Raw genomic sequence first — 27,416 nt, forward strand, 5'->3', positions numbered from 1 at the left:
TAATGTTTAAAACAAGAACTCTTTATAATATCAAGCTAACAGACTGATGCTAAAGCTAACGGAGTCATCATCCTCATCAGCTGATGATCCACAGAAGACATAATAATTATAATAATAATAATAATGATAATAATAAAATAATTTGTTTATTTACATCTCTTCTAAAAACCGACGTTACAAAGTGTTTGTCACACAAAACACTAAAAACAAAGAAACAGGAAAGACAGAGGAAGAGTTCACCTGGCGAACAAAGATCAGTGATTGGTCCTTAACACGGCTCACAAGTGTTTCTGTCTGGCTGCTGATTGGTCGACTGAACGTGACACCTGCAGTCACAGGTGGAAGACTTAAGACAGTAAAAGTCAGTGAGTTTGTGCCAAGTGATGATTTGCAACTCAACAATAAAAACCTTTTGATTGGTTCAGTTATAAAATGACTAAAATGTTTCCTCTCTGAGTTTCAGTTTTACGTTTCATATAAAACTTTATTTATGTTTGAATAACAGTTTCACTTTTCTTTAATGGATCCAGACTGTAAAAACTCTTCCAGCTGATTGTAAATGATCATTTAACGCTGACGTGAACGCTTGAACCCGTCTTATTGTCCAGCTGGTTCGGGACAACGCAGACCTTCGCTGTGAGCTGCCCAAGCTGGAGAAGCGCCTGAGAGCCACAGCCGAGCGAGTGAAAGCTCTGGAAGCTGCTCTGAGGGACGCCAAGGTGGCGGCCATGAGAGACCGCAAACGCTACCAACAGGAAGTGGACCGCATCAAAGAGGCGGTCCGCTCCAAGAACGTCTCCAGGAGAGTAAACTCTGCACAGATAGGTGAGTCCTGGAAAATGTTTAAAAGGTCCTGGAGGAGGTTCAATGAGTCCTTGAAGAGGTTTAATGAGTCCTTGAGGAGGTTTAATGAGTCCTTGAGGAGGTTTAATAGTCATTGAGGAGGTTTAATGAGTCATTGAGGAGGTTAAATGAGTCCTTGAGGAGGTTTAATGAGTCCTTGAGGAGGTTAAATGAGTCATTGAGGAGGTTTAATGAGTCCTTGAGGAGGTTAAATGAGTCCTTGAGGAGGTTTAATGAGTCCTTGAGGAGGATTAATGAGTCCTTGAGGAGGTTTAATGAGTCCTTGAGGAGGTTTAATGAGTCCTTGAGGAGGTTTAATAGTCATTGAGGAGATTTAATGAGTCATTGAGGAGGTTAAATGAGTCCTTGAGGAGGTTTAATGAGTCCTTGAGGAGGTTTAATGAGTCCTTGAGGAGGTTTAATGAGTCATTGAGGAGGTTTAATGGGTCACTGAGGAGGTTTAATGAGTCATTGAGGAGGTTTAATGAGTCCTTGAAGAGGTTTAATGAGTCCTTGAGGAGGTTTAATGGGTCCTTGAAGAGGTTTAATGAGTCCTTGAGGAGTTTTAATGAGTCCTTGAGGAGGTTTAATGAGTCCCTGAAGAAGCTGAGAAGAGAATCTTCATCGTAGTTGGTGCGTCATGGTGGACTCACCTGTCACCTGTCTCCGTGCAGCTAAGCCAATCAGAGCTGGACATCAGCACCAGCTGCCGTCCTCCTCCTCGTCCACCAGAGCCCCAATCAGAGGAGGGGCGGCGGCCTCCAGTCCACGTCATCACTCCCCCCGACAGCAAGCCGCTCAGCAACCACCACGAGCCCAGCACAGCAAGTAGCTGCAGGTGGGTCAACAACTATAGAGTCCTGGTCCTGGTCCTGGTCCAGGTCGAGGTCCTGGTCCTGGTCCTGGTCCTGGTCCAGGTCCAGGTCCAGGTCGAGGTCCTGGTCCTGGTCCTGGTCCAGGTCCAGGTCCAGGTCCAGGTCCTGGTCCTGGTCCTGGTCTTGAATGAACACATCCAGTTGTAGTTTGTTACTAAAGCTAAAGTTTGTTAATAAAGTTGCTTTGTTGATCTCTTGCAGGCAGCAGACTCTGGATCAGTTTGTTTTTCTGAACTCACCACTCGGCCTTTACTGGAACCAGTTTCCTCATTTCCACAACATTCCACCTTAAAGCCACCAAGTGCTTTCCTTCCTCCTCTGAGTCCTCAGATCTTTTATTCTGAAGCAGCTTCCTTTATTTAACCAGATGACGACGTCTCAGTCGAGTTTCATGAGTCTCACCTGAAAATGTTTCAGCTTCTGTTTCAACACATTAATCCACAAAAATCATTTTACAGGAACGTGAAGAACGATGGAAGTAAAAGTTCTGCTGGTTGTTCGCAATCATGAGATCCTCAATCAGTTTCATAACAAACATTTTAACAATTTAAATTTTTAAGTTTGACTCTTTAAGTTTTAATGTTTCGTCTCATAAGTTTTACTGAAGTCACGTTGATGTTTCTTTCAGACGTGTTGGAACACATGATGATAACTAATATGTCAACAATTAGAAATTATGAAACAAATCATGTTACAATTTAAAAGTTTCACATTTCACAAATTTTGAGCTAAAAAGTTGAAATGTTTTCAGAATGAAGTTATAATTTTTAGGTATTATGAGATAAAATCAGGAGAAGGTCCTCAGTGTTTGGTTTGTCCACAACCAAATCCTTCACACTGCACCTTTAACAAGAATAAATTAAATACAAAAAAATGTAAATAAAATTAAATTAAGATGTGATGAGAAAACATTTTATTCTCAAAATATAGACAACAAATCCTTTCATTAAAATGACCTTTTTGTTCTTTAGATTTTACAGCTTTTTCTTTGAAAACTACAACTTTAACTAAAAATTTTAATTTTTTTTAAAAAGAAAATTACAACTTTATGTGGAAATATTTCTACTCTTGTTCAGTTAATATGGACACATTTCTATTTTTATTTATTTTATGTTTTTAAGTGAATGTTTCATCACACTGATGTTGATTTTTTTTTTTTTTACATAATTCAAATGTGAGTTTATTTATTACAGTTTTTATAAATGTAATTTCTTGAATGTTTCTTTACTGTGTTATAGTTGGGTCAGTATTGATCAGTGTTTGTATGTTTGTAAAACAGTTTGTAATTGATCTGAAAGCATCAACATGTGCAGTGAGCAGCGTTGCCAGATGGGAAAATGTTAAAGTATCGTACCAGAGGCTTAAAAGCATCGCAGTTTGTGGAAAATGATGGTACACGAGTCCTAACCAGAGAACAAACTGGTGTAAATGTGTAATTTCAGAAAACACTCAGCGATGCTCGTGAGTCACGTTCATCATCACAACAAGCAACAAGCATGATTGGCTGGAAATACGTGACGTGAGAAGAGCTGCGTAAACACAGACGTAGGATCCGTATTTACTACCCTGATCCTGTCGGGAAGTGAAATAAAATGAGACTGATTATAACTTCTAATACTAAGTGTCACAAAATGATCAAATTATTGTACATTATGGGACTTTTTGCATTATTGATTGTACAGAGGGCAAAATTATCATACAATACAATAATTATCGTATATCTGGCAACGCTGGATCCAGGGCCTCATTTATCAGAACCGATCAGCAGTTTCACATCTTCAGTCTGAAGAACCTTAAAGTCCCACCAACAGCCGCTAGAAGCTCCAACTGACTCCCATTCAAAAAGCTTCTCTCTAGAAATACTGAGTCATTCTGGTCTCAACCTCTAAATTCAGGCCCTCTAATAAGTGTGCTGGTGGTCATTTTGGAAATTGTTGCTCTGTTAATAAGATTTGAAGACTTATAAAAGCTTTGATGTCTGCTGTGTGACTGTTGATTGACAGCTGTGATTGACAGTTGGCTCACCTGCTGCTCTCCCCAACTCCAAGACCCACACCGACTATTGTCACAATATTTCACTAAGTTAAATGTTACGTGATTATGATACCTGCCCTGTAAGCACAATATAGCTGAAGTAGCTAATGTTAGCCAAAGTGTGCAGTGCTCAGTGTTTCCAGTTAGCTAGCGTTAGCTTGGGTCTGAGCTAGCGGCATTTGTTTCCAGAGTGTGAAAGGAAACATCCTGCGCTCCTTAATTGAAGGTCCTGCCTCCAAACGGACATGATGGCGCCGAACATAAGCAGCAGCTCTGAAAACCAACGTCACACCTCGTGCGTCCATCGTTATATACAGTCTGGGATCAGAGCATGCAGAGTTACTATCAGGAAACATGAAGAAGAAAACCTCACAGACAGGGAGGTGCCCAGCATGCACTGGGGGATGCGTTTGAAAGTGAAAGCACACAGTGAATAAATGAGGCTCCTGGTTTTGGTGAATTGTTGTTGAACCACAGTGTGCGTGTCTGTGGGCTTTGTGGTGCAGGTGTTGTGTTTCATGCAGTGTGTTGACTGAATCCACACGTGATGTTCTGAGTGATGAGATGATGCACAAGAAGCTGAGCAGAACAAAAGAAACATCGGTATGTTCTTTAAAGGATAGGTTCGGGTTTTTAAACAGTCCTGACGTGATATTCTCCACAGCTCAGTTCTAAACAGATATGACTGGATTTATCTAACAGACTGCTGAAGCTTCACAAGTTTCAGCTGAACTGTGGAACGAGGGCGGTGGATTAGACAGCGTCGTCTCGTTCAGAGAGAATATCTTCAGGATCAGTGTGGAGAGCAGGAACTGTTACAGCGAGTGAGACTCTAACCCACGTACATCTGGACACCAGTATTGTTAAGACAGACTTGAAAAAACCTGAACGTATCTTTTAAATCTGTTTCTGCTCTGACCAACACATTTTAAAATGTTAACAGGCTGGTAGTTAATGATGTTTCCCATTCATGATGCTGATCAGCCAGTCAGTACATCATGATATCTGCAGTATTTATGCTCTAATACACTTTACTGTTTAACATTTATAAACAATATAAAAACAATAAATGGTTTATAACAAACTGTAACGTGGTAAAGTGTTTCTATTCCTTACAGTGTCTTCTATACTGTTAATTAACTGTTTACACTCAAACAAATCTTACATTAATGTTATAAAACAATTATTAACTGTTGACAGGCACATATTAAACTTACGGTATGTTATAAAACTGTTTAACCATTTTTTACAGCGTGTTAAACATTTTGTAAGTCTGATGTCTAAATTGTACAGGAGGGCTTAAAAAGTTAAGGTTAAGATTCAGTTTAGTTTATAATAAAACTTGTCTTTGCAATACATCTGTTTATAACATTATCATTTATTAATTAATCACATACTGCTAACAGATGTCGAACCTGTGGCAGTCTATGCGTGTTTTCAAACCTCAAGTTGAATCAGTGGATGATTCGTTAACTTGGTTCACTTTCATGTCACACAGAGAGCCCAACAGAAACCAGTCACAAACATCTGGTGTGCAGCTCGCTAACTCTGTTGTTTTGAATTGTTTGTCTGATTTCTGGTAATAAATACGACCTTTCATTGTTCACTGTTGCTAATGTTGCTCAACCTCGACTCCAATACTGCACTCACCTGGCTTTGTTCCCCGTCACTTATTCACAGACTTCTACAACCAACTGAAGCTGCTGCTAGTTAGCATCGGTTTGGTTTTAGCCATAGTAGCCAGCTAGCTAGCGCTCCAACACAGTTCTTTTTCACTGACTCCAGGAGTACTCTGGATTTAATGCGATGCCCTGTGAGAATCAGTAGCTGCTCCAGAGAGCGAAACAGACGTATAACTAACCTCAAGGATGATAACTGTTGCCATCAGGGCCCCTCGGGTTTGGAACGACCTGTCTGAGGAGATGAGGCTGCAGAATCAGTAACTTCTTTTAAATCATTCATTTTTAAATCTTAAAATCATTTATACAGATTTGCTTTTATGTGATGTCTTTTTATCATCTCTATTGTTTTTCATTGTCCTCTACTGTCGTGTTCTAATGTCGGACATGACATGGTTAAGCTACGTAAAAGGTTATAGATGCAGCTGCAAGAACAATACTTTCCACTCATATCTTGGGATGTTTGATTTGAAAGAGAACTGATTTAACTGCTAATTATAACTATTCTATTATCATGTAGACCAGTTCTCTTCATATTTATCCAACAGATCCTTCAATGTTTTGATTGGCAACTCCTCATCCTCAGCCTTCATCTCCTGTGGTGTCACCCAAGATTCTATACTTGGTCCAATCCTGTTCTCCATCTACATGCTTCTGTTAGGTCATATTATTCATGTAAGTCATACTATTCTTCAATATCTACAATGATAGTTGATTTTGAAGAAGGTCTGAGGGCCAAAACTTCATCCGCATAAAAGAAATGCATATGAAGCCACTGCTCTACAAGGATACTTCCAGTGATCAGCACCTCACTACAACCTTCGGTGTGCATTACTTTTCCATTGTAGATCATATTATTGAAAAATACAACTTGTCTTATCACTTGTAGGGTAAAGTCCCAGCATGTTTTGAAGGCAGACAGCACAAGCCTCAAACAACAGGCCAGCTCTTCCTTCAACACCCCTTTAAGCCAAGAAATGTACCACTAATATAATTCCATCATCCTTGATAACACTGTCATGCTTAGCACCGTTCTGCTTGTTTCATTTTCAGAACACTAAAGCTACTATCAAATATGCAAAATTAGAAATCATGCAATTGTTAAATTGTAAATACTTTGATTAAAAGAATAACCACATTCAGGAATTGCACCCACCTGTCCATGGACAGGAGGGGACTAACTCTGCTCCCCCAGAACTCTGCAACCCCTGGGACTGGCCAGGATGCACCTTCTGGGCAGACAAACCAAAACTTTACAACAGTGTCTTATCCGAGACTTTAGGCTGCCGCTTTTTGCTGGTTGCTGGGTTCGTCTTTCTTTTGTCTTTGTCTTCTTGCTTTCTGCCGTGCCGGTTGAAAGTTTGCATTGTGTTAGTCTGAAGATGTGACTCAGAGCAACAGGAGGTGAAACCTCAGAATGTAGAGTCATGAGTTGAGGATCAAGCCTGGGAGAGCATGAGAGCATAAACCAGGAGCTCTCTTCCAATGGAAACTTTTCAAGTCCAGGACTCACTCATCATTACAAGATCCAGACTCCAGCTCCTCGCCCCAGCACATCGGACTCTAATCTCCGCAAGAAACCACCCCAGGGAGCAAGCACCCCCTGGTGCTTTCATAATTTGTAATTTCAATTGGCAATTCACAACTAAGCTGTTGTACCATTTATTTGACTCGCTGCTTCTCAGGTAACAGTCATCTCATCTGTTTATCAGGTCTCTCATACCAATAGATAACTCTGCATCATGCATTCAAATCATTCACTAGCCATAGCCTTGTGTACCAGTTTCCCTTTTGTGTCCCTCTTGTCTACTTGTAGCTGTAGTATTAGTAATAAATGTGTATGTAACTAAAGTGGACTTATTTGTGTTTTCTTGTGCCTGCATCTCTAATAACAATCATAATTCTAATTGATCTCTCTTGTGTGGCCAACAAGGAGGACTCTTTCCCTATTTTTATACCTACTCTAATATGAGTTATGTCACTGGATGAATAATTTCATGTTGGAGTTGTGCACAATAATAATTCATGATTCCCCCATAAAATCATAAAGATATTTGAGTGCACAAATTATTTGAGTGCACACTGTATTGCGGATGACACACAGATCTAAGTAACTGCAACAAACTCACTGACCTCAATAACTGTTGACAAGACATCAAATCCTGGATGGCTGCAAACTTTCTCCAACTCAATGAGAATAAATTTGAAGTTTCATTTTTTGGATCACAACAATTAACTGACATTATTTCTCCTCATCTTTGTCCCCTTAAATCACACACACAACATCTTGGAGTATTTGACTCAGCACTCAAGTTTAACAAACAAATCAATCAGGTTATGAAATCCAGTTTCATTCAGCTCCGCATCGTCTCCAGACCCAGATCAGTTCTCTGTACCTCTGACCTGGAGAAAGTCATCCACATGTGTTTGCATTTCTATCAATAACTGATCAATAACTGTAGCTTATCTTTAGAGAAGCCACTCTGTTCCACTCTTTGAAGAAATAAAGTAGTTTTCCTGTTTATGGCTCACTGTAGTACGGCAGCCTGTGTAGGACAAACCTACATATATTATTAGCACAACATACAAGCAGCTCCATGGTTCAGTCCAGCAGAGGAGACAACAGAAAAAAACAGGAACCAAACTTGTCATATGCACTGTTACGTATCAGCTGCAACTAAATGTAAACATTCAAAAATGAAGTCACAATGATATTTTATTATTTATGAAAAACAAGAATGAAAATAATAACTCTTTTAAAGTTTTAAACTTTTTAAAAGAACAAAAATACCTGCATTCAAAGACAGAAACATGTGTTTCCAACACATGAGAATAAAACTCAAACAACAAAGACGAGTTTCAAATGATTAAATGGTCTCATGTACACACGTATACATACATACATATATCTACACTAACACTCAGTACATGTTCTGCATTACTTCTAATTATCTGTGTTACAGACACTTCATGTGATCAGGGGGCTTTTAATTTCAAAATTATTTGAACGTTCATGATTTTCAACGTTGATCAAACAGAACAAACGGTGAGAAAACAGAAGCTGCCATGATGTCAGTGCAGGTACACAGACATAAAGTAGTTTGTATAGTTTGCATGTTGGAGTTGTGGAAAGATGATCTTCCATCTATTGTTAAAAGCATTTTAATCTGTCTGATCCTCCGTCCTGTATAAACGGACACTAAATAAAGCTGCAATAACTCTGCTGCTTCAGTAAAATAAAGATAATACCAGCTAAATATGTAGCATTCAAATGTGTGAAGTTTGACATATATTAAATTGGATTTAAAATATTTGTTTAATAATTATTTCCCAAATAATATAAACAGAGTGGCAGTGTAATTTTATTACAAGTTTCAGTCTCTCATGAGAAACCATTTGTTTATTTTTTACAGGCGCTGCTTCTGTTTTCTGTCAAAACAATAAATCTTGAAAGACTTTGGTCACTTTTAGCTTTGACATGTAAATACGTTCTTCCATGAAAACAGGCTGTCAGCTGATCAGGTCCACCTCAAGACTGCTGACATTACTTCCTGTCCAGGTTGAAGATCTCTCGGCTCTCGATGAGGATGAACTCCACAATCTGGTTCTGGTAGACCATGTTGAACGCCATGTTCCCTGAGTCCAGCTCGGGCCACATCAGAGTGGGACCGAACACGATGCCGATGCCCTGAGTGGACATCAGGTTCTTCCTGGAAAAGGCCAGAACTCTGCAAAACACAACAAGGAACTCGATCATCTCTGTCATACACTTTGGTTTCCTGGTTTAAAGACGACAATCTGATGGGTTTCAAACTGTATTTGATGGTTTCTGAAGGATCTGTAAAGATGTTCCTCAGGGGTTAGTCTGGGGCCACTACTGTTCTCTCTTTACACGAATAATATCTGTAAAATATAATTTTACGCAGATGATATGATTTTCTACACAGTAGCTTCAATTCTGTTAATATCCACGAGCTGATTTCCAGATCTTACTGATCTCAATCTGATATAGAACACAAAAATTACTTCATGCTCTTCACTAAAGGTAAATGTCTCAACATGTGTTGGGATGACTCATGATGAACAGGTGACATCCTACTAATACCTCGGTCTGTGGATCGATGACAAACTATCCTTTAAATCACTTGCTGAGGACAAAAAAAACTCAAACAAAAGCTGAACTTTCTGCACAGACACAAGTTGTTTCTCTCATAAAACTCAAAGTTAGACAACAATCAGTTCAGTCGACAGTCTTGACTTCACAAAACTGTGGTGAAATTTTTTCTTTGCTTCACATTTCAACACTTTTCTCTTCAGCTGTTTTGTATCAGAGCATTTTATCAAATGTATCAATCCACACTGACTCTGACATGAGTCAGAAGCGTTTTTTTTCATGCTCAAAATCTATTTTTTTCTCCTCTGTCATGTTTACTGAAGCGTAATCTGCACAGACAGCTGTTTAAATCACATAAATCTCTTAGTTTATATGTTCTATATTTATTGATGAAGGCTCCCAGTCTGGCTGTGAGTTTGTGGGTTTCACTACAGGCAGATTCTCTCACATCAATGAATCAATAAATACAAACCATGTTGATTTCTTCTCGCGGAGCTGACATGCAAACTGTTTTAGTTCAGTAAATGTCTGCTGACAGTCAGCTGGTTCTGTTGACAGAGTCGGTGTTGATTTAACTGACGCTTAAGGCATCGCTCAGTCCTGCTGAAGCCTCATCCTGCTCTGAGGAAGTTTAACTTTCAGCCTCACTGACTGATTCTGAGATGCTTGATAAATATGAACATTGACTCATTGGCTCAGGTGTGGTTCAGGTGTGGTTCACTTGTGGTTCAGGTTCAGTGGTTCAGGTGTGGTGGGGCTGACAGTCGTACCTGTGCAGGTGGCTGAACAGCAGCTTCATGGTGTCCTGGTTGGGTTTGGGCAGCTGCTGGACCAGTTTCTTCACAGCCTGAACTTTCTGTTTCTGATCTTTGATCTCTGCTCAGGGAAACAACAGGAGAGATTTTGTCTTTACACAGATTAATTAACTTCTTTTATTTTACATTTATGTGGAACAACATTCTTAAATGTCTCCAAACTAAAGTCCAGATTAAAATAATTCATAAAATGTGTTGAACACCTGAACACTTAAATTAATTTGTTCCACTGATGGAACATTTCTCTGTATTTTTGCTAGCTTCAGCATATCTGTAACAGATAACAGTTCAGAAGAAACTCAAATATAATAATGCCTCTAATTAAAATAAAGCAAGTGATCAGGTTTTTACTCACTGACAGCCTCCACAAACGGCTGGAAGAACTTGAAGGGGAACAGCGGCTCCGGCAGCTCACGGAAAAACATCTTGAGGGCTCCAGTGACGACATGAATGTCCTCCCACTGACTGTGATCCAGGTCCAGGTCCTCCTCTGGGGGGACAGACCAGAACCAACCGGGGATCATTACTACCATAACGTATACTCATTATCAGTATAAATAGTATCATAACTGATAGAAACAGGATCATAATGTATATAAGGGGCCATTCAGGGGAAAGTTTAACATGTTTCCTCACATCGCTCAGATACATTTCTGTTGAATCAGGACGCTGTGTGTACCTCACTAAATGTCCTCGTTCTGCCCTCAGATTCATTACCAGAGTATGACTGTATGACAAAGTCTGTCGCTCCTCTCTGGAGCAGAGGTGTGATCAACACTATTTCATCCATTAATTCCTTATGGGACATTTACCACCTGATATAACATCTATGCTGGACTGGACCACAGGACCAAACTTGCTCTACTGTCTCATGCTTCAAGGTTTATTGTGAACTTGGAAAATCTGCCTTTACTTCTTGTGCACCAAACAAATGGAATTATCTTCCTCAAGATCAATACTCTCACTACCTCTGAACAATTCAAGACTATGATCTCAAACCGCTTCACCTCAGTGTTCAGTTGTTTTCACTGATGATTTATCTCCTCTGATCTATTTCACTCTACTGTACGTATTTTGTTTTTAACTCTATCTCGACATCTCTGCAAATGAGGGAAACCTCAATGATTTTTGAGGTTTAAATAAATGTTAGAATGAATGAATGAATGTTCATGTGAGGCCAGCAGGTTGTGTCTGAGCTTTGGTAGAGTTCATGGTTCAGGCAGAGTCAGGATGGTGGATCACAGTGTTGTTTTGGGGTTTTGATGAGCTTCAGTGGGGAGCAATCATTTTGTTTCGGAGGATCAGCCCTCAGCAGGATCCTTGTCGCTGCTCCTTAAAACAGCAAAAACTTTTCTGCCAAATCTAACTCTATAGTTAGGTTTCATGATTTAATAAACTGATAAATACATGTATAATGTGGGAAAAGAAAACACATTTTCAGTAAATGCTTTTTGCGACTTGGCAGATACATTCATTAAATGAATTAATAGAAATACAGGTGGCATTATGTTTGTGGCACAAAATATTTTCTGTTATAGAGAATAAAGTTGATTTCTAGTAGACATGTTGGAGCAGACAGAAATTTACAGTCAGACAGTCAGAGAGAGAAAAAGTGTTTTTAGAGCTGACCTTGATCTACGATGAAGCGAAGTTTCTGGATTGTGGCCAGATTTCCACTGACTCTGTAGATCCCGTCAGCCTCCAAACCTGAAAACAAACACACAGTTAATATAAGAAACAACATAAACTGGCTTCAAATGTAACTAAGATATGCTCTCCCATATCTGGATGTAGAAATACTGTGTTCATACAACACAGTCAATAATTAGCAGGCAATGAACGTACCTCGCTTGTCGACAGCGTCCAAACAGATCTGAACAAACTTCGGCACTGTGGTTCCTTCGCGCTCACAGAGAGTTAACAGGTTGCAGCCGAACACTCGATCTGAGACAGACGGACATGTTAAAACACATGAACTCACAGAGGAGTTAAAGGTTTAATAACAAATTATGACTTTTTTAAATGGAAGTGGCTATTGGAACAGATTCCTCCCTGTCAGTAGTCCGTTTATTGTTGGTATGGAATTATTTTGCATGTGCATTGATATGGACGGCACAAGATCACATGATCAAATTCAAATTGTTTCAAAATGGAGGAACTCTTATGCTTGCAGGTGATACACCAGTCCTTCCTGTGGTCTGAGTTAAAATGTTTAAGTTTAGGCACAAAAACCACTTGAGAAGGATCTGGTTTGGGTTAAAATGTAGTAAAAATGTCCTGTTTAACGGCACTAAAATGCCCAACATGACATAAAAATGTACGGTTAGTGGTCTACAAGAAGTCCTGCAATAAATTCCTATTCCATACAAATAGAATAAACTACTACCAGCACAGAAAACCAGTGTGGACCAACAGCCTGAGAACTTCTGGCATGGAATCCCGTTCTGTGATTAAAAATGTCTCCATAAACAGGCTCTAGTTTGTGTTTGCACTGCACTCATGAGGATAAAAATCTAGAGGTGCTCATTATCATTTTAGCAGTATCACTAAGTCAGCTATCTGTCCAATCAGGAGTATGGCCGGGATTAGGTTGTTCCTTTAATTCGTGGTAAATGGTAAATTGACACTTCTTATATAGTGCCTTTCCAGTCTTCCGACCACTCGTAGTGCTTTTACACTACAAGCCACATTCACCCATTCACACCACATTCATACACTGATGGTGCCAACCTGTACATCAGTAGGAACTAGTCATTCACACACATTCACACACTAATGGTGCAGCCTTCAGGAGCAATTTGGGGCTCAATATCTTGCCCGAGGACACTTCGACATGTGGACTGGAGGAGCCGGGAATCAAACCGCCGATCTTCCGATTAGTGGACGACCCGCTCTACCTCCTGATCCACAGCCGCCGCACTGTTGGGGTCAGTGATTCACAGTCCTGTACACATGCTTTTGTCTCCAGCTGTCTAGGTTACTGTAACTGCACCGGAAATCAATGAACCACCTCAGACCTGTACAAAATACAGCAGCTCAGGTTCTTAAGAACTAGAGAATATAAGCACATCTCTCCTGTTCTTGCCTCCTTGCACGGGTTAGCTAGTGTTCAGAATTGATTTTAACACTCTATTGATTGTCTTTAAGACACTGATTGGTGTTGGTCCATCCTGCATTGTCGACCTTCTCACCTCTTACACCAGCTGCTCATAGTCTCAGATCAGACCAGCTGCTCCATTTCTGCAGCTCTGGAATCAAAGCAGCAAAGCAGCAGAGTCCTTCTAATAAACTGGCTCTAATGACTTATTTCTAATGATTTCTTTTTATATTCCTTGATTGATTGTGTTTATTCTAATGTGTAATTTCATTGTTTACTTTCTGTTTAATGTCTGTGAAGCAGTTTGTAAACGTGTTTGTAAAAAGCATTCCATAAATAAAATATATTATTGTTAATAATATTTACACCCTTATAATTGTTCCACCTGTATGTCAAATATAGATTCTGTTTGATTCAGAGCTTCATTAAAGGTAAACTTTATGTCAAATACATCCAAAACCAAGCTGTCAGTTTTATGTCTTAAACCTCTTTGACCCGACAGTGACTTTATTCAAACCCTCAGAACTTTATTTTAAATCCTACTGGAGATCTCAATGTTTCCAAAGATCCCAAATCTGAGAAATGATGCAGCAGACATGTCGACTATTTTCATGAAAACACAGAAACTGTGGTTTGAATGTCACTCAGTGGAAAAATCAGAGCTTCAATGTAGAGCTGCAGCAACATGATACACAGAATAAGTGATATTATCGGAGTGGAGGAAGCGTAAAGCTGCTTAAATGTATGTTATTAAATATGTAAGGAAACCTTTGATGAGGCCTTTCTCCTGCAGAGTCTTCATGGACGGACGTCTGATGATGAACTTCTTCAGTCTGTTCTTCACTCCGTTCTTGTCAGCGCTGTCTGAAGTGCTGTGTTTCAGCTTCGAGCTGCCGAACACGTCTGCAGAAAACATCACAAGTCTGATTACAGCTGCTTGAAATGAACGCTGCGTTTCTCTCAGCTGTTTACAGATTAATAACAATAAGAATGATAATAATGATAATAATAGTAGGTGGATCCTCACTGATGGAGCGTCTGTGAACCGGGTTGCGTTGCTTGGTGTTCGGGGAGGCGGAGCCATATCCAGGTAGCGAGCTGTGTCTGGGCAGGTATTCTGTACTGTTTGACTTCCGCAGAGGAAAACTGCCGTCAGCTTTGGTCTGAACAGAACAGAAAGATACAACCAACCACATGAAGGGTCTCACTCCACTAATAATCTGAAGAAGAGTTCAAGTTTGCAGTAAAAACATCAGTGTTGTGTGTTGTTATGTTTCAGATGTTCCTCCATCATTGTAAAGTGAATATCTTTGTGTTTTGGACTGTTGGACAAAACAAGAAAATACTTTGGACTCTGAGAAACTGATGGACATTTTGTTAATTGAAAAGAATAAAATAAAACATAATAGTCATTTGCATCCAGTTTCTTTTATTCTGATAAGCAGCTCATTTGCATTTCTCTTCCTGTTAGAAGCTGAAGGTTTGCTGATCAGCATCGACTGGCAGCAGGAAACGTCGTGTGTCTGTAATGTTGCGTTTGTTCATTTACTGAATGAAATTCTTGTGTTTTAATAACGACTGCTGTCGTTGGGAAAGTTTGTGACCACCAAGTGTGAACTGTTCAGGATGTAAGACAAACAGTTTGTTGATCAAATGATCCTTTTGAACCCTTTAAGGTGTTTTTGCTAGTTTCTATTTCCTTCATTTATAAACGTATGTTATACTCACTATACTGTATGTGACCATGAAAATATTGATGTATTGCATCTGTTATAGTTGTATGATCTCTATGAAAGACAATGTGTTGTATTAATTAAAGCTGCAAGCACCGTTGAACGGGCCCTCGCGCCTTCGTGCACGTCAGGCTGCAACGCAATCGAAGGGCTTCTGTGACGGGCATGTAGATGTTTTCAGACCCGGCTGTTTTCAGACAGTGCAAGAAGGAGATAAACATCACTTCCTTTGTCCACTATTTTGCCTGCTGCTGGGGCTGCTTTGCTGAAATTTCGTAGGGGGCGCTCTTCAGCCAGTTTGCATCACTGACTGAATATTGTCATGTAGACGTGTTCAGGCCGGGACTCTTATCAAACATGTAAAGTTTGGTGCAGACTGGAGCATTTACAATAAAGTTATAGCAACTTCCTCTGTCATGGTGAAACATCAAATCTCAACGGTGTGAGAATTTTCTGCAGGGTGAGACATGTCTGTCTTGTAAAAATGTAATGTCTCATTTAAGACAAAGTAAACAAACTGCTGTAAGTACAAGTCATGGACAGACAGCGTGTCACTAACACGCTGTCTTAGTGATAAAGTGCTGTAGAAAAATACCATCAAATCTAAAATTTGTAGCTCTGTACTGCAGTTTTTCCTTTATTAGGGCCCGAGCACCTAGCGGTTCACTCACACTCTTAATTAATTAATTTGTTTTACATACAAACTCATCAAGAGTTTTCAATTTACTAATTGAAATTCAAGTGAATGGGCCCAAAACTTGCATGATTTTGATGCCACAGGTGTGAGCGAGACAGACATGTCTCACCCTGCAGAAAATTCTCATCCTCACACCGTTGAGATTTGATTTTTCATCATGACAGAGGAAGTTGCTATAACTTTATTGTAAATGCTCCAGTCTGCACCAAACTTAACATGTTTGATAAGAGTCAGTCATCAGTGATGCAAACTGGCTGAATAGCACAAGTTCAGTGACTGAAGTCTCTCCTGATCCAATGATCCAAATCTATCAGCCATACTATCAGCAATCAATGATTTGCTGTCATTTCATAAGATTCAAACCAAGAAGCTTGAAAAGACTAAGAGAGACGTCTGATCTGTAATTTGTCACATGACACTTTAAAATATGTCATAGACTCAATATTTCACCTTCAATATGAAATTAATTTACTTACTATTCAGCAGAAATTAGTTTAATATCTCAAGTAGATGTAATTACATATTTACATTCTGCAGCAGTGAAAGAGTTAAAAATCACTTCACAACCACCAGAGATCAAACACATCAATGATTTATTGAATTCTTATTTATTTATTTATTTCTGTAAGGAGGCATTGATTGATTGATTGATTGACTGATTGGCGTATTGATTGTAACCTGTTGTTGGGGTCTTATTGTCATTATTGCTGTTGTTTCTTGTGTGTTTATTGTGTTCGTCTGTTGAGACTAAAACTTGTTCTTACTGAAGAAGTGATGACCTTTCCGATGGCGTCGTACCATTTGCTGGCGGTGGTGTTACTGTCAGCCTGGAGGAGGTACTCACTTCCTGTGTTGGTTGTGATCTGGAACAGATGAAAACAGCGAGTTAGGTCGGGTACCAACACGTACCTACGGAGCCCCTGAGGGGACACAGGCATACAGAGAGCCAGCACATCAGAGGAGCCTTTCTTCCCAGAGCATGAAGTGCACAAGTCCTTCAGCTGTCATGAAACTGGTTCGGACCCTCTGGGCCAACAGTATCATTAGTTTGGACATGTTGTTGTTGTTGTTGTTGTTGTTGTTGAGTCTGAGTTCCTCCACAACAATTTTAAAACTCATCGTACAGAAAGCTCCTCTCCACATGCTGCAGTTGCCTAGCAACGCACAACAACTCTGCAAGCCGCTTTCTCTAACTGTAGGATCCACATCATATAACCAGTGTATCCTGTTTTCAGTTGGGTTGATACATATATATATATATATATATATATATATATATATATATATATATATATATATATATATATTTAAATGAGAGAAATATTGTTTTCCGATTTTAAAATCAAACCAACTGTAAGAATTTACTCAAAATAAAATACCAGCAGCTGCTGATGAAGAAGAGATGAGGTTTGTTGTCAAAGGATCTAAAACAATTTAACAGCAAAGTGTTCAGAACATGGAGCTGCTGTTATAAATATGAATGCATTGTTATGATGATATAAACAGTAAACACTGTGGAGAACAGAGAGCGAAATAAAGAATAAAACACACAACTTCTGTGTTTCTGTTTCTCTGCTGTAAGAACACATGAAAGAATCCAGTTCAGTCCAGTTAACACGCGACTGTCAGAGAAACATCCAAGTTTAATACAGAACATGTAAATTAACAGCATCAGTGCGACCATGTGACCAGTTTCTGTTTGTTACCTGAAAGACGTTTTTCCTGCTCGACTTCTCTGTCGTCCACTCGATAACAGCTCCACACAGCTGCAGCACATCTGGTTTACTTCCTGCTTTCTGAACACAGAGACGGTTGACACAAGCTCAGAGGTAACAGAGTCAAAAAAAAGTTTTTTAAAAAGTTTTTTTTTAAAAAGTTGTTCCTCAACGGGATCAAAGTCAACGTTAATTTACCAACCAACAATCAGTCCGCTGCAGAGACAATAAAACTATTGAACACCTGCGTGTAAACATGCTGAAAGTAGAAATCTCTCCTATAAGGGAACAAAAAATGTGTTTTTAATAATATAATATAATATGATAATATATGTCATGATGCTTGAGGAATTGTGATTGATTTATAATTTTGTGTTTGGCTGTAATGTCTCTTCTTTTCTGTATGTATGTGACTGTTCATCCTTCGGGACTTTTATATATTTATGTGGTCATAGTGTTTATGTTTAAGTGTGACTGTATGTGTGGTGGAATCCAGGAAGGAGAGCCAGTGCTTATACTGGTGCTAACGGGGATCCTAATAAAGACAGAAAGAAAAGACTTAAAGTGTTTTACCAGAACACTTTCTTGTTGTCTGTCTTTATAAAACAGCAGCTGCTCTGAGGTCAGTACGGTCCAGAATAAAGTCCAGTTCTTCCTCTGCTTTTTACCGCCCTCTGAGATTTTAGCCATGTTCAGGTTTTCACCTTTCAACTCCACCTGGAACACACACACACACACACACACACACACACACACACACACACACACACACACACACACACACACACACACACACACACACACAGGGAAACACATTATATTAGGTGGCTGCTTCAAATGTGTGTGAGGTAGATATGAGGTAGATATGAGGCAGATATGAGGCAGATATGAGGTAAATATGAGGCTGATATGAGGCAGATATGAGACAGATATGAGGCAGATATGAGGCAGATATGAGGTAAATATGAGGCTGATATGAGGCAGATATGAGACAGATATGAGGCAGATATGAGGTAAATATGAGGCAGATATGAGACAGATATGAGGTAGATTTGAGGTAGATTTGAGCTATTAGAGGATCAGGTTTTTGAGGGCTTAGTGAATGTCGAGGAGGAGCCAGTCAAGTTGTTTTGAGACAGGAATGAAATAATTTTTAAATAAAAATTTATACTTAAATAAAAGTTTATACTCCAGATCTTCTAAAGTTAAGTGAACTTTCCTGATTGTAGTACAGCAACTTATTCATCAGACTCATGTTTACAAAATCCTTGAAAAAAGTTGCTTCCTATTGAAATAATGTGTCTGAACTGGTTTTAAGAGCTCAGATATAAACTGGGAAGAGTGATTTATGGTGTGATGTTGAGTCAGTTACTCACTGACGGTTCAAACATGGCCGCTCCTCCTCCGCCCAGCATGTTGTGCTGAGACTGATTCCTGCGGTGCCGAGAGATCTAACATCAAGATAAATGAAGACGTTAACGTCACGCTGCTGATTACCTGCAAGACCTCAGGTGTGTTTAATGAAGCTACTGAAACGTAAAGAGATAAGAGAGAAGAAGCAGTGATTCTGTTCCAATCAGTGATCAATGAGGATCTGATGATAAGTGTATTTAACACTGTGAAGGAGAAAAAGTCTGTTATTGAGTCTTATTCATTCAGAACAACTGAAGTTCAAATCATGAGGTGTTTGTATTGAACAGGTGACTGATGTGTTTATGTTGTTTGACATTTCTTACAGTGTAAAGTTGTAAATAATACACAACATCTCATAAAAACTGAAAAGCTCATTGATCTGTCAGGAAGAATCAATGATCAATGACGTTGCACATTCTGTTCATGAGTTGTGAAGTGAACTAAAAGCTGCTGATGAAGACAGACAGTTTTCTGCTGCAATGTGTAAACAACATGCATCACTTCCCACACGTTAACTGTCCGAGCAGCACACACGTGGTTTCTGCAGATCTGTTCACCGTCAACACTTCACAGCTCCTTCATTACAACGTTGTAATTATGTTGCAGTGAAAATATATTTGCCGTCATGCTTTTAATGTGGTGAGTCTGATGTTTATTGCGTATCTGTTGAATGTTGTTGTTGACTGTGTTTGAAGGGTTTTATGAGGTGAAACATGATTAAAACTGTGCAGTAAAGATGAATGAAGCCTAAATGTGTTAATGTGACAAACGTCATCCTGTTGCATGCGTCAGTTATCTGATGCTGAGAAAACAAAACCAAACTCAGAACTGTCAATCACGGAGGTGCAACATCAGGCTGTAAGCAACACTCGTTAGTTTATCACCATGACAACGCAGATGAATGAATAACAGCCGTCACCTGAACCATCACACAGCAAAGACAAATATCTATAATCATCATCACGTGCTATACATCAGTTAGACTTAATTACACTTAATCAATATTGTTCTGAATCACATGCACCTGCATTAGTCTTTAATTATTTTTAAATTATTTCTAGAAATTAATTCCTTTGTTGTTTTTACAAAGTTGCATCTCATAAAGTGTAAAATATTGTTTTTACTGATTTTACTGTTTTTGTGATATGATGTGAATGATGTGATATTGATGTCGATCATCATTCTGCAAACTGAAGACCAATTTCCATTTTTGTGCAACAAAAGTGAACAATAAAGTTTTTTTTTAATTTGGTTTGTATTTGGAACATTAAAGGGAAACTGAAAGACCTGGTCCAGGTCCAGTGGAGGCGGGTCCTCAGGTGAGTACTCACAGGTTTCTGAGGGAGGTCGGACTCCTGCAGCACCATGGACTTGGACTGGCTCAGACGGTCTCCGGAGGTCTGCGAGGTCTTGATGCGCAGCTGCACGGCTCCCTGCGGCGCCGGCGGCTTCAAGTTCTGCAGGTTTGTGATTCTGTGGATGAACAAACGAAAAGCAGCAAAGTTTAAGTTGAACTTTTCACTGTTTTTCATTCAGTGTTGCTGTTATTTCTCTCTCAGTGTTTAAAGGAGACGTCTGGTCTTGTTCCACGTTCTCTCTTCCTGACATCATAATTAAAGCTGGAAAAATTAAAAACAAATCTTTTCCTCTGAGTAAGTCTGCACAGGTTCATGCCGCTTCCAGGAAATATCCACAGCCTCACACTCTAAATCCAACACTGACTAACAAAATATTGGGAAAACGTTTCAATATAATTCATTCCAGTACACCAGCAGCATCGCTACCACCTCAGTAATAAACATTATGTAGAATTATCACCTTTCTGACAACGTCAATACACACTGAAAATGTAAAAGCTTCATAAATGTAGAGTTAATAGCAGAACTGTTGTGTTGGATTAGATTGTACAGATGTTCCTAATAAAGAGGGCAGTTTATTAGGAACAGGAGGTCAGTATGTATCTATAAGTTCATACTGTGTTTATACTGGATGTATATATAATCTATACATATATACTGTAACATGTATATATATGTATAGACTGTATGTATGTACGGTTCTTCTTCACAGCATCTGACAGTGTTTGTTACTCTGAATAATGAATTTGGGTGGAATATCTTTATATCAGCAAACAGCAACTAAATCTGAGTTATTAATGTTTTTTATTCACATCATTAATGTTTGTGAACACGGCAGGAAACAAGTGATATTATCATGAAGAGCTGAATAAAATGATCGATTCTGTCTGTGATCATTCGGTCAAACTTGATTCGAGAGGCAGACTGATTGACTGTTTTCCTGTCTGACTTCCTGTTTGCAGCTCTGGTTGCTTCACTGCGGTTACGCAACATTTGTCCTTCACGAGGAAAAACCTCAGCAAAAAAAGACAACAGATTCAAAGAATGAAGGACAGGAAATCAAATAACAGGCATCAATAAAAATAAGTTAAATGAAGAATAAAAAAACAAATAAAATAACTAAATAAAATAAACATATAAAATAACACTGTATTGTGATGACATCATCACTTCAGATTATTAGTCAGTATGGCTCAAAGTAAACAAACAAACTGCACATGTACAAAATACAAACAAACAAACAGAAATAATATATTTAGGATTAAGAATTACAGCGAATAGTTATCAAACACGAGATTCAAACCTCACAAATATTTAATAAAATAAATTCACTGACTGAGACCACACCGAGAACATTAGATTTCAATAATGGAAGAGATCTGATATGTTGATGGATGGGTTGGAGAACCTGATGGAGGGATGGGGTGATGGGGGGTGAGAGTTGAGGAACATAGAATGGAGGGTTGAGGGACGACGATGGATGTACGATATGTCGACTGGACGACGACTGCCGACAGAAGAGGGAAGGTGTCTCTCCAGTCCATCGCCTGGGTAGACCCCTCCCTGTTCCGGTGTCAAAACGGAGGGGGGAGGATGGTTGATGAGGGGTTAGGGTGTGAGGGACCGGCAACCGAGACGAACGGATGGGTTGTGCCTGAATACTTTGTTGCGCGGAAGTGGGTGTGTGCGCTCAGAGTGGTCTCTGTTCCCAAACCTTGTTTATAAACTTCATAAGTCAAATATAGATTGAAGGTCAGATCTTCTCTGTAAAGATGAATATTCTGAGGATGTTACCTGTCACAATACAAAACTCCTGGTTTGAAGGTTTGCATGAAACAATCTCAAACCTTTTATGACTTTAAGAAAGCCAGATGTTCAAACTTCAAGATGTTCAAATGGTTCAAAAAGGAGAAGTACAGCTACTCAACCGCTTTCACTACTATCCGTCCTTTGATTGTCAGCAGTGAGATGTTTGTTCCTCTGTGAGCAAAGACTGGAAACACACTGAGGAACGTATGTTACAAAGCTTAAAGACTGACACCAAATGTCTATAATTTATATAAAGCCCAACTGAAGCGTCATTTAACATCTTAAAATCATGAACAAAGATCCTGGAATTATAACAGATTATATAACAACACAAACTAATGACAGTAAAATGTATAAAATGTGCTGCTGAAACACTGAACAACACTAACGCGCCTCCATTATAACCAGCTGAAGCTGCTGCACTGACCAGGAAACATCATGCAGCTCGTCTCTGTTTTCTATTTTTATGCAGCTGCTCTATTTTTTCTCTCTCTACGTGGTTCTCCAACTGGTACAAACTACAGAGAACTCATAGAACGAGTACAATCTGTTTAAATATGATTCAAATAAAAGGCTCATTGACCAGAAACAATGCGACGCAACCTTGTGAGTTTTCATTGCATATTAAAATAAATCAATCATACTAATGTGAATCTATGATCCTGTAGTTAAAACCTAACCATAACTCAATAACTCAATATGTGCACAGTGACGGAGACGCAGTCAGTGCAGCTTTTTAGTTTTTCAGACTGAAGACGGAAAACGCTGAAACACATTAAATGTCACCATAAAAAATTCAAAGACCAACATTTTTATTTTACTTCATGTTTCCTCTTTTCTGAGCTGCAGAGTTGCTGCTCTGCAGTATTAACAGCATGTCAGCTGAGCTGTAATGATGTTAAATGTTAAAGGCTGGTTTAGATTTGTAAACTGGTTCGGAAGGTTAGAAATGGCAGAATTGTTTATCTTTTGTTTTTCTGTTTGTATTTTGTGAGTCATAAATAAAAATGAAGCAAATAAAAACAATAAGATATAAAACGGTGTTTAGGATCCAAACCAAAAGTATAATAATCACATGTACACATGCACCAAATGCATCTATTTTCCCTTTATAGATAACAATCAATTTGAAAATGTGCGCAATTAATTACAATTAACCATAAACGATGTGAAGCCTTCATGATGTATTTCATGAACACTGACGTTGCCGCAGTAACAGAAGAACGTCTGAAAGGCCGACGGCTGCAGCAGCTGTCGATGCAGTCGATGCAACAAACGAAACAAAGTGATCAGACATGAGAAGCTCATTGCTGCACACTGTCAGAGTACATATGACCTCACGCTTAACATCTATAAAAAATACAATAAACACTGTATACGTTTATATTTACTTCAAAATTTACTCCGGGTGTTTCTCTGGTTTTTACAGTTCATATATGAGTGCAGGTGATGAAGATGAGGTGGCTGGAGGAGGCAGAGTGTGTGTAGACACCATAGTTACAGTCATGTGATCACTGCAGTGAGTTTACACACAAAAACTATGTGAACACTAAAATCCTACTTAGAGATATATGCACAGTGTCATAAGATATTATTTCAGCGCTCTGTAATGTGGCTGAGGTGTGAATGAATCAGTATATTCACAGGTAATAATTTCCTGAGTCCTCCCACCTGGTACATCCTGACATCATGATGTCAGCTGGCTTCAATGTTTATGATAAAGTGGATCTATAATTAACGTGATATGAAGTGAAATTAAACGTGTTATCTGGCTTCAGTTCACCACCTCACTGTCTGCTTCACCACTAGACCTTAAATCTGAAGGACTGCATCAGTCTGGATCCTCCTCAGGGTTCAATGATAATAATAATAATAATCAGTAATATGTGTCCATGTGTCTGTTAGCAGATGTTGGTTCAGGTTTTATTCAGGCTGCAGAGTGAAAGATGCACAGAACCAGACATACAGTCCTGTGTGCCTCCCAGTGCGAACGCTACAAGAGCTGCTGGCTACATATCAGACTGTTTACACGATCAGTTCCCCAGTTTTCATACTTGGAGGTTTTAACCACTTGGAGGTTTGAACTGGTTCTACTGACTATGAACAATATGTGAAATGTTTTACACTTGTGTTATGGGAATGTATAAAATGCTATACTGCTAGCCGCCTGTCGCTAATTCTGATCACAAATCAGTGAACTTAATCCCAATTTACAGGACAGATTGGAAGAGCTGCAAAGCGAAGATTAAAACAGCAGCTGTGTGGTCAAATTTTTCTTTATGTATTTATTGGGACCATGTACAGTGTTAAACATAAATGTTACCATTTGATGTACTGCACCAGAGTTAGCTTGTAGCTAATTTTCATCTGCAGTTCCTTACAATTAAAACATATAAGAGAACAATAACAAACAGAACAAAGCAAAAAAACACACAGGACACATGATACAAGATACAAATCTAGAAACAATAGCTCATCACATACACTCATAATGTCAACTAGAAATGACTAATGTAAGCTTGTCAAATTAAAAGAAAGATAATTTACACTCATGAGAAGAACATGAGATGAAATTTAGAGTCAGTGGTTGCAGAGCTGAGAAGTTTCTGGCAGATGACAGAATAGAATCTTTGAAAAGTTGTTTTCTCTGCACTGTCAATATCCAGGAAGCAATAACACTGTAATAACACTGTAATAACACTGTAATAACACTGTAATAACAGGGAAAAATAGCCTTTAAAGCTCAGGCAGATCTGTGCAGAAGGAAGTGAAGCAGCAACTGAGACGAGCCAGGAAACGACGTTTTAACATTTTTCATTTGAAGACTATCTTGAACCAGCTAAGAAGTACTCAGTCACATCAGATTAGGACTCTTTATTCCCTGCTGAGTGTGTTGAGAACAAACTGCAGATCGCTCCACAATCTGTCCAGTATCTTTTTAAACGTGTCACTTCAAAGACAACCTGACGAGATTTCACCTTTTCTTTTAGAAACTTGTGCAGAAGAGCTAAAACCAGCCTGATGCTTCATTTTTCAACAGTCCTTAGATATTGAAAAGGTTCCTGCTCTTTGGAAAAGCTCTGATTTCCAACTGAAAACAATGATTTTAGATTACATCAGTTGTGATGAAACACTTTGAGAAGTGTGTCTGTGTTGAAAGTCTTTTACAGTTCACGTACAGACAGATGACGCTGTTACTGCAATCATGCGCTCGGTTTTAAAACATCTAGAGGACAGTAGAGCTTTTAGCTCAGCGTTCAACACTTTACAGCTAAATAACAAACTGAACTCAGCAGGTTTGTCTCAGATAAAATCTATCAGTACTGGAGCAGCACAAGGCTGTCAGCTCATCCAGACGCTCACAGCACTACATCCTCAAATACTCAAATACTCAGATGATTCTGTTGTCAAGTTTACTTCATAGGAACGATGATACAAACATCTGTCATTCAGAAGGATTAGAGCAAAAAACTTTCTAAAATTAAAAGCGAAATTAAAACAAAAACAGGATTTTTAAGCCTCTTTCCACTTTTATTCAAATACAAATACAAATATTTGGTCCTCTGCACATCCCTACTACCGATCTCTCTATCTGTCTGTCTCTCTATGGAATATTAATATAATTTAATTCCCGTTCACATGATGTATGTGAAGACATTCACTGGATATTCATTCATCATACAGTTAACATGGATGAAAACTGAAAATAAAAGGAGTGCTGTCACTGCTGAACTAAACGTCTTATCAGTGACCGTTAGTGGGAAAGGTTTTTGGTTTTATAACGTCTAACAGTGACCAATCAGAGGATGACGAGACGTTAAAGGTTCATATTCTGCTTTTAGTAGTTTTCTGGTATTTATATCCTGTTTTCATATCGGATATTAAAAATGTTTTTTTGTTGTTTTTTTTTACTTTCCTGACGAGATGACGTCGACTCGTCACATGTCCATAAACCTGCGTCTGTTCTGTGATGTTTGTTTCTGAGGTCGTTCATGTTGTCGGCTCTCATATTTCAGATCTGATTCATGTTTCCGTTTGGAGTAAAGACGGAGAAAAAGAAGTGAAATCCTGCTACTCTTGTTTGTTTGTTTGTTTGTTTGTTTGTTTAAGTTTTACAGAAATATTACCTCCACACACTGATGTCGGGACTGGTCAGGTGTTTAAGATCAACCTAGAAACTATATTAAAATCTAGACTTGTTATAGTTAATATTATTTTTACATGATGCATCTTCATTAATAAAGACCGGGCAGGTGGTATCACAGAACAGCAGGAGGGTTTCTCTGTACCTGATGAGTGTTTGATGATAACTGAACCTGCCTTCTTTATCACAGAATATACACTAAATATTGTCAGCGAGGAAAATAATTTAAAAAAAGGTTTTCTACATTTAAAAAGGAGGAAAATCTGGAGTTTAAGAGGTTGAAACAAGAATGACGTCGGCGTCACTGTGACATCAAAGTGCTTCACTTTTGTGGGTTTGAACCTTTTTTAGTAACCGACTATCAGATAAAACCACATAACGCAGCAGTGCAGCGTCATAATACGAGATGATAATGAGTTTAGTGATGAAAGCTGCAGTAAGAGGAGACAAACTGAAGCGCTCTAGACAACGGAAGCTGGAATTTCACTTGTGCATCGATAGAGAGATAACTATTAATCCTCAGAGGGGAAACTAGTCTGTTCGTCCGTGCAAAATCACAAAAAATAGAGTCAAAAATTTAAAAAAATAAACAAAAATAAAAAATAAAGTCACATTATGTGAACAACAGAATGCAAAAATCACTGTTGGAGTGAAATAATCAGCTAAATTTAGCAGCGTCTATCAAGACAAGTTCAAACGTTTTGCATTTCCTCCATCGCACATCAGTCATCGGAGGCCTTCACAGCAATAAATAACAACCCAACAAGTGTTACAGCCAGTAATGATGTGTAGAAACCTGCAGACCGACACCAGCACAAACCCATCACCAAGAAAAACACAACCGAAGCGTCAAGTCATGAATCAGGGCGGCAGAAAACCCTGATGGATGATTTAATATTTAACTTACCTCAGACCCGCCATCTCTGTGTGTCACTGATCACAAAAGAAGAGACGCAGAGAGTCGAGGCCTCACTGTTAGAGGAAGTATGATTCATCACGTGGTTTCTTCAGACCAGCCGTCTCACACTACACTGCTGCAACCTTACCATTTCCTGAAAAAAGCAGTTTGTCACTTCTGTCAGTTGTACAA

At 38.9% G+C, this 27,416-nt stretch overlaps 3 protein-coding genes across 4 annotated transcripts in view; 2 read left to right on the plus strand and 1 right to left on the minus strand.

The window, feature by feature from the left end:
• Positions 1–3,333, plus strand: part of LOC121907557 (kinesin heavy chain-like) — a 28,384-nt gene extending 25,051 nt beyond the window's left edge. Inside the window, exons 24-26 of the mRNA XM_042427185.1 lie at positions 609–825; positions 1,518–1,681; positions 1,920–3,333. Coding sequence (XP_042283119.1) covers positions 609–825; positions 1,518–1,675 — 375 coding nt within the window. The 3' untranslated portion in view covers positions 1,676–1,681; positions 1,920–3,333. The remainder of the gene's footprint in view (positions 1–608; positions 826–1,517; positions 1,682–1,919) is intronic.
• LOC121907568 (interferon-induced protein 44-like) overlaps positions 1–27,416 on the plus strand; it is a 198,666-nt gene that overhangs the window by 73,473 nt on the left and 97,777 nt on the right. The gene's annotated exons all lie outside the window — the stretch shown is intronic.
• arhgap15 (Rho GTPase activating protein 15) lies at positions 8,286–27,293 on the minus strand. Of its 2 annotated transcripts, XM_042427191.1 has the most exons (13): positions 27,234–27,293; positions 20,347–20,488; positions 18,979–19,053; positions 18,176–18,319; positions 17,594–17,683; positions 16,652–16,750; positions 14,485–14,620; positions 14,226–14,360; positions 12,206–12,304; positions 11,990–12,067; positions 10,716–10,850; positions 10,316–10,421; positions 8,286–9,159 (listed from the first exon to the last, which is right to left on the minus strand). In XM_042427191.1, exons 1-13 carry the CDS (start codon positions 27,245–27,247, stop codon positions 8,976–8,978), a joined length of 1,437 nt encoding a protein of 478 aa, XP_042283125.1. In that variant the 5' UTR covers positions 27,248–27,293; the 3' UTR covers positions 8,286–8,975. The 2 variants fall into 2 exon arrangements, with proteins under 2 accessions (XP_042283125.1, XP_042283126.1); XM_042427192.1 differs by lacking the exon at positions 18,979–19,053.

This window comes from Thunnus maccoyii, chromosome 11, assembly GCF_910596095.1.
Source record: "Thunnus maccoyii chromosome 11, fThuMac1.1, whole genome shotgun sequence".
Lineage (NCBI taxonomy): Eukaryota > Metazoa > Chordata > Actinopteri > Scombriformes > Scombridae > Thunnus > Thunnus maccoyii.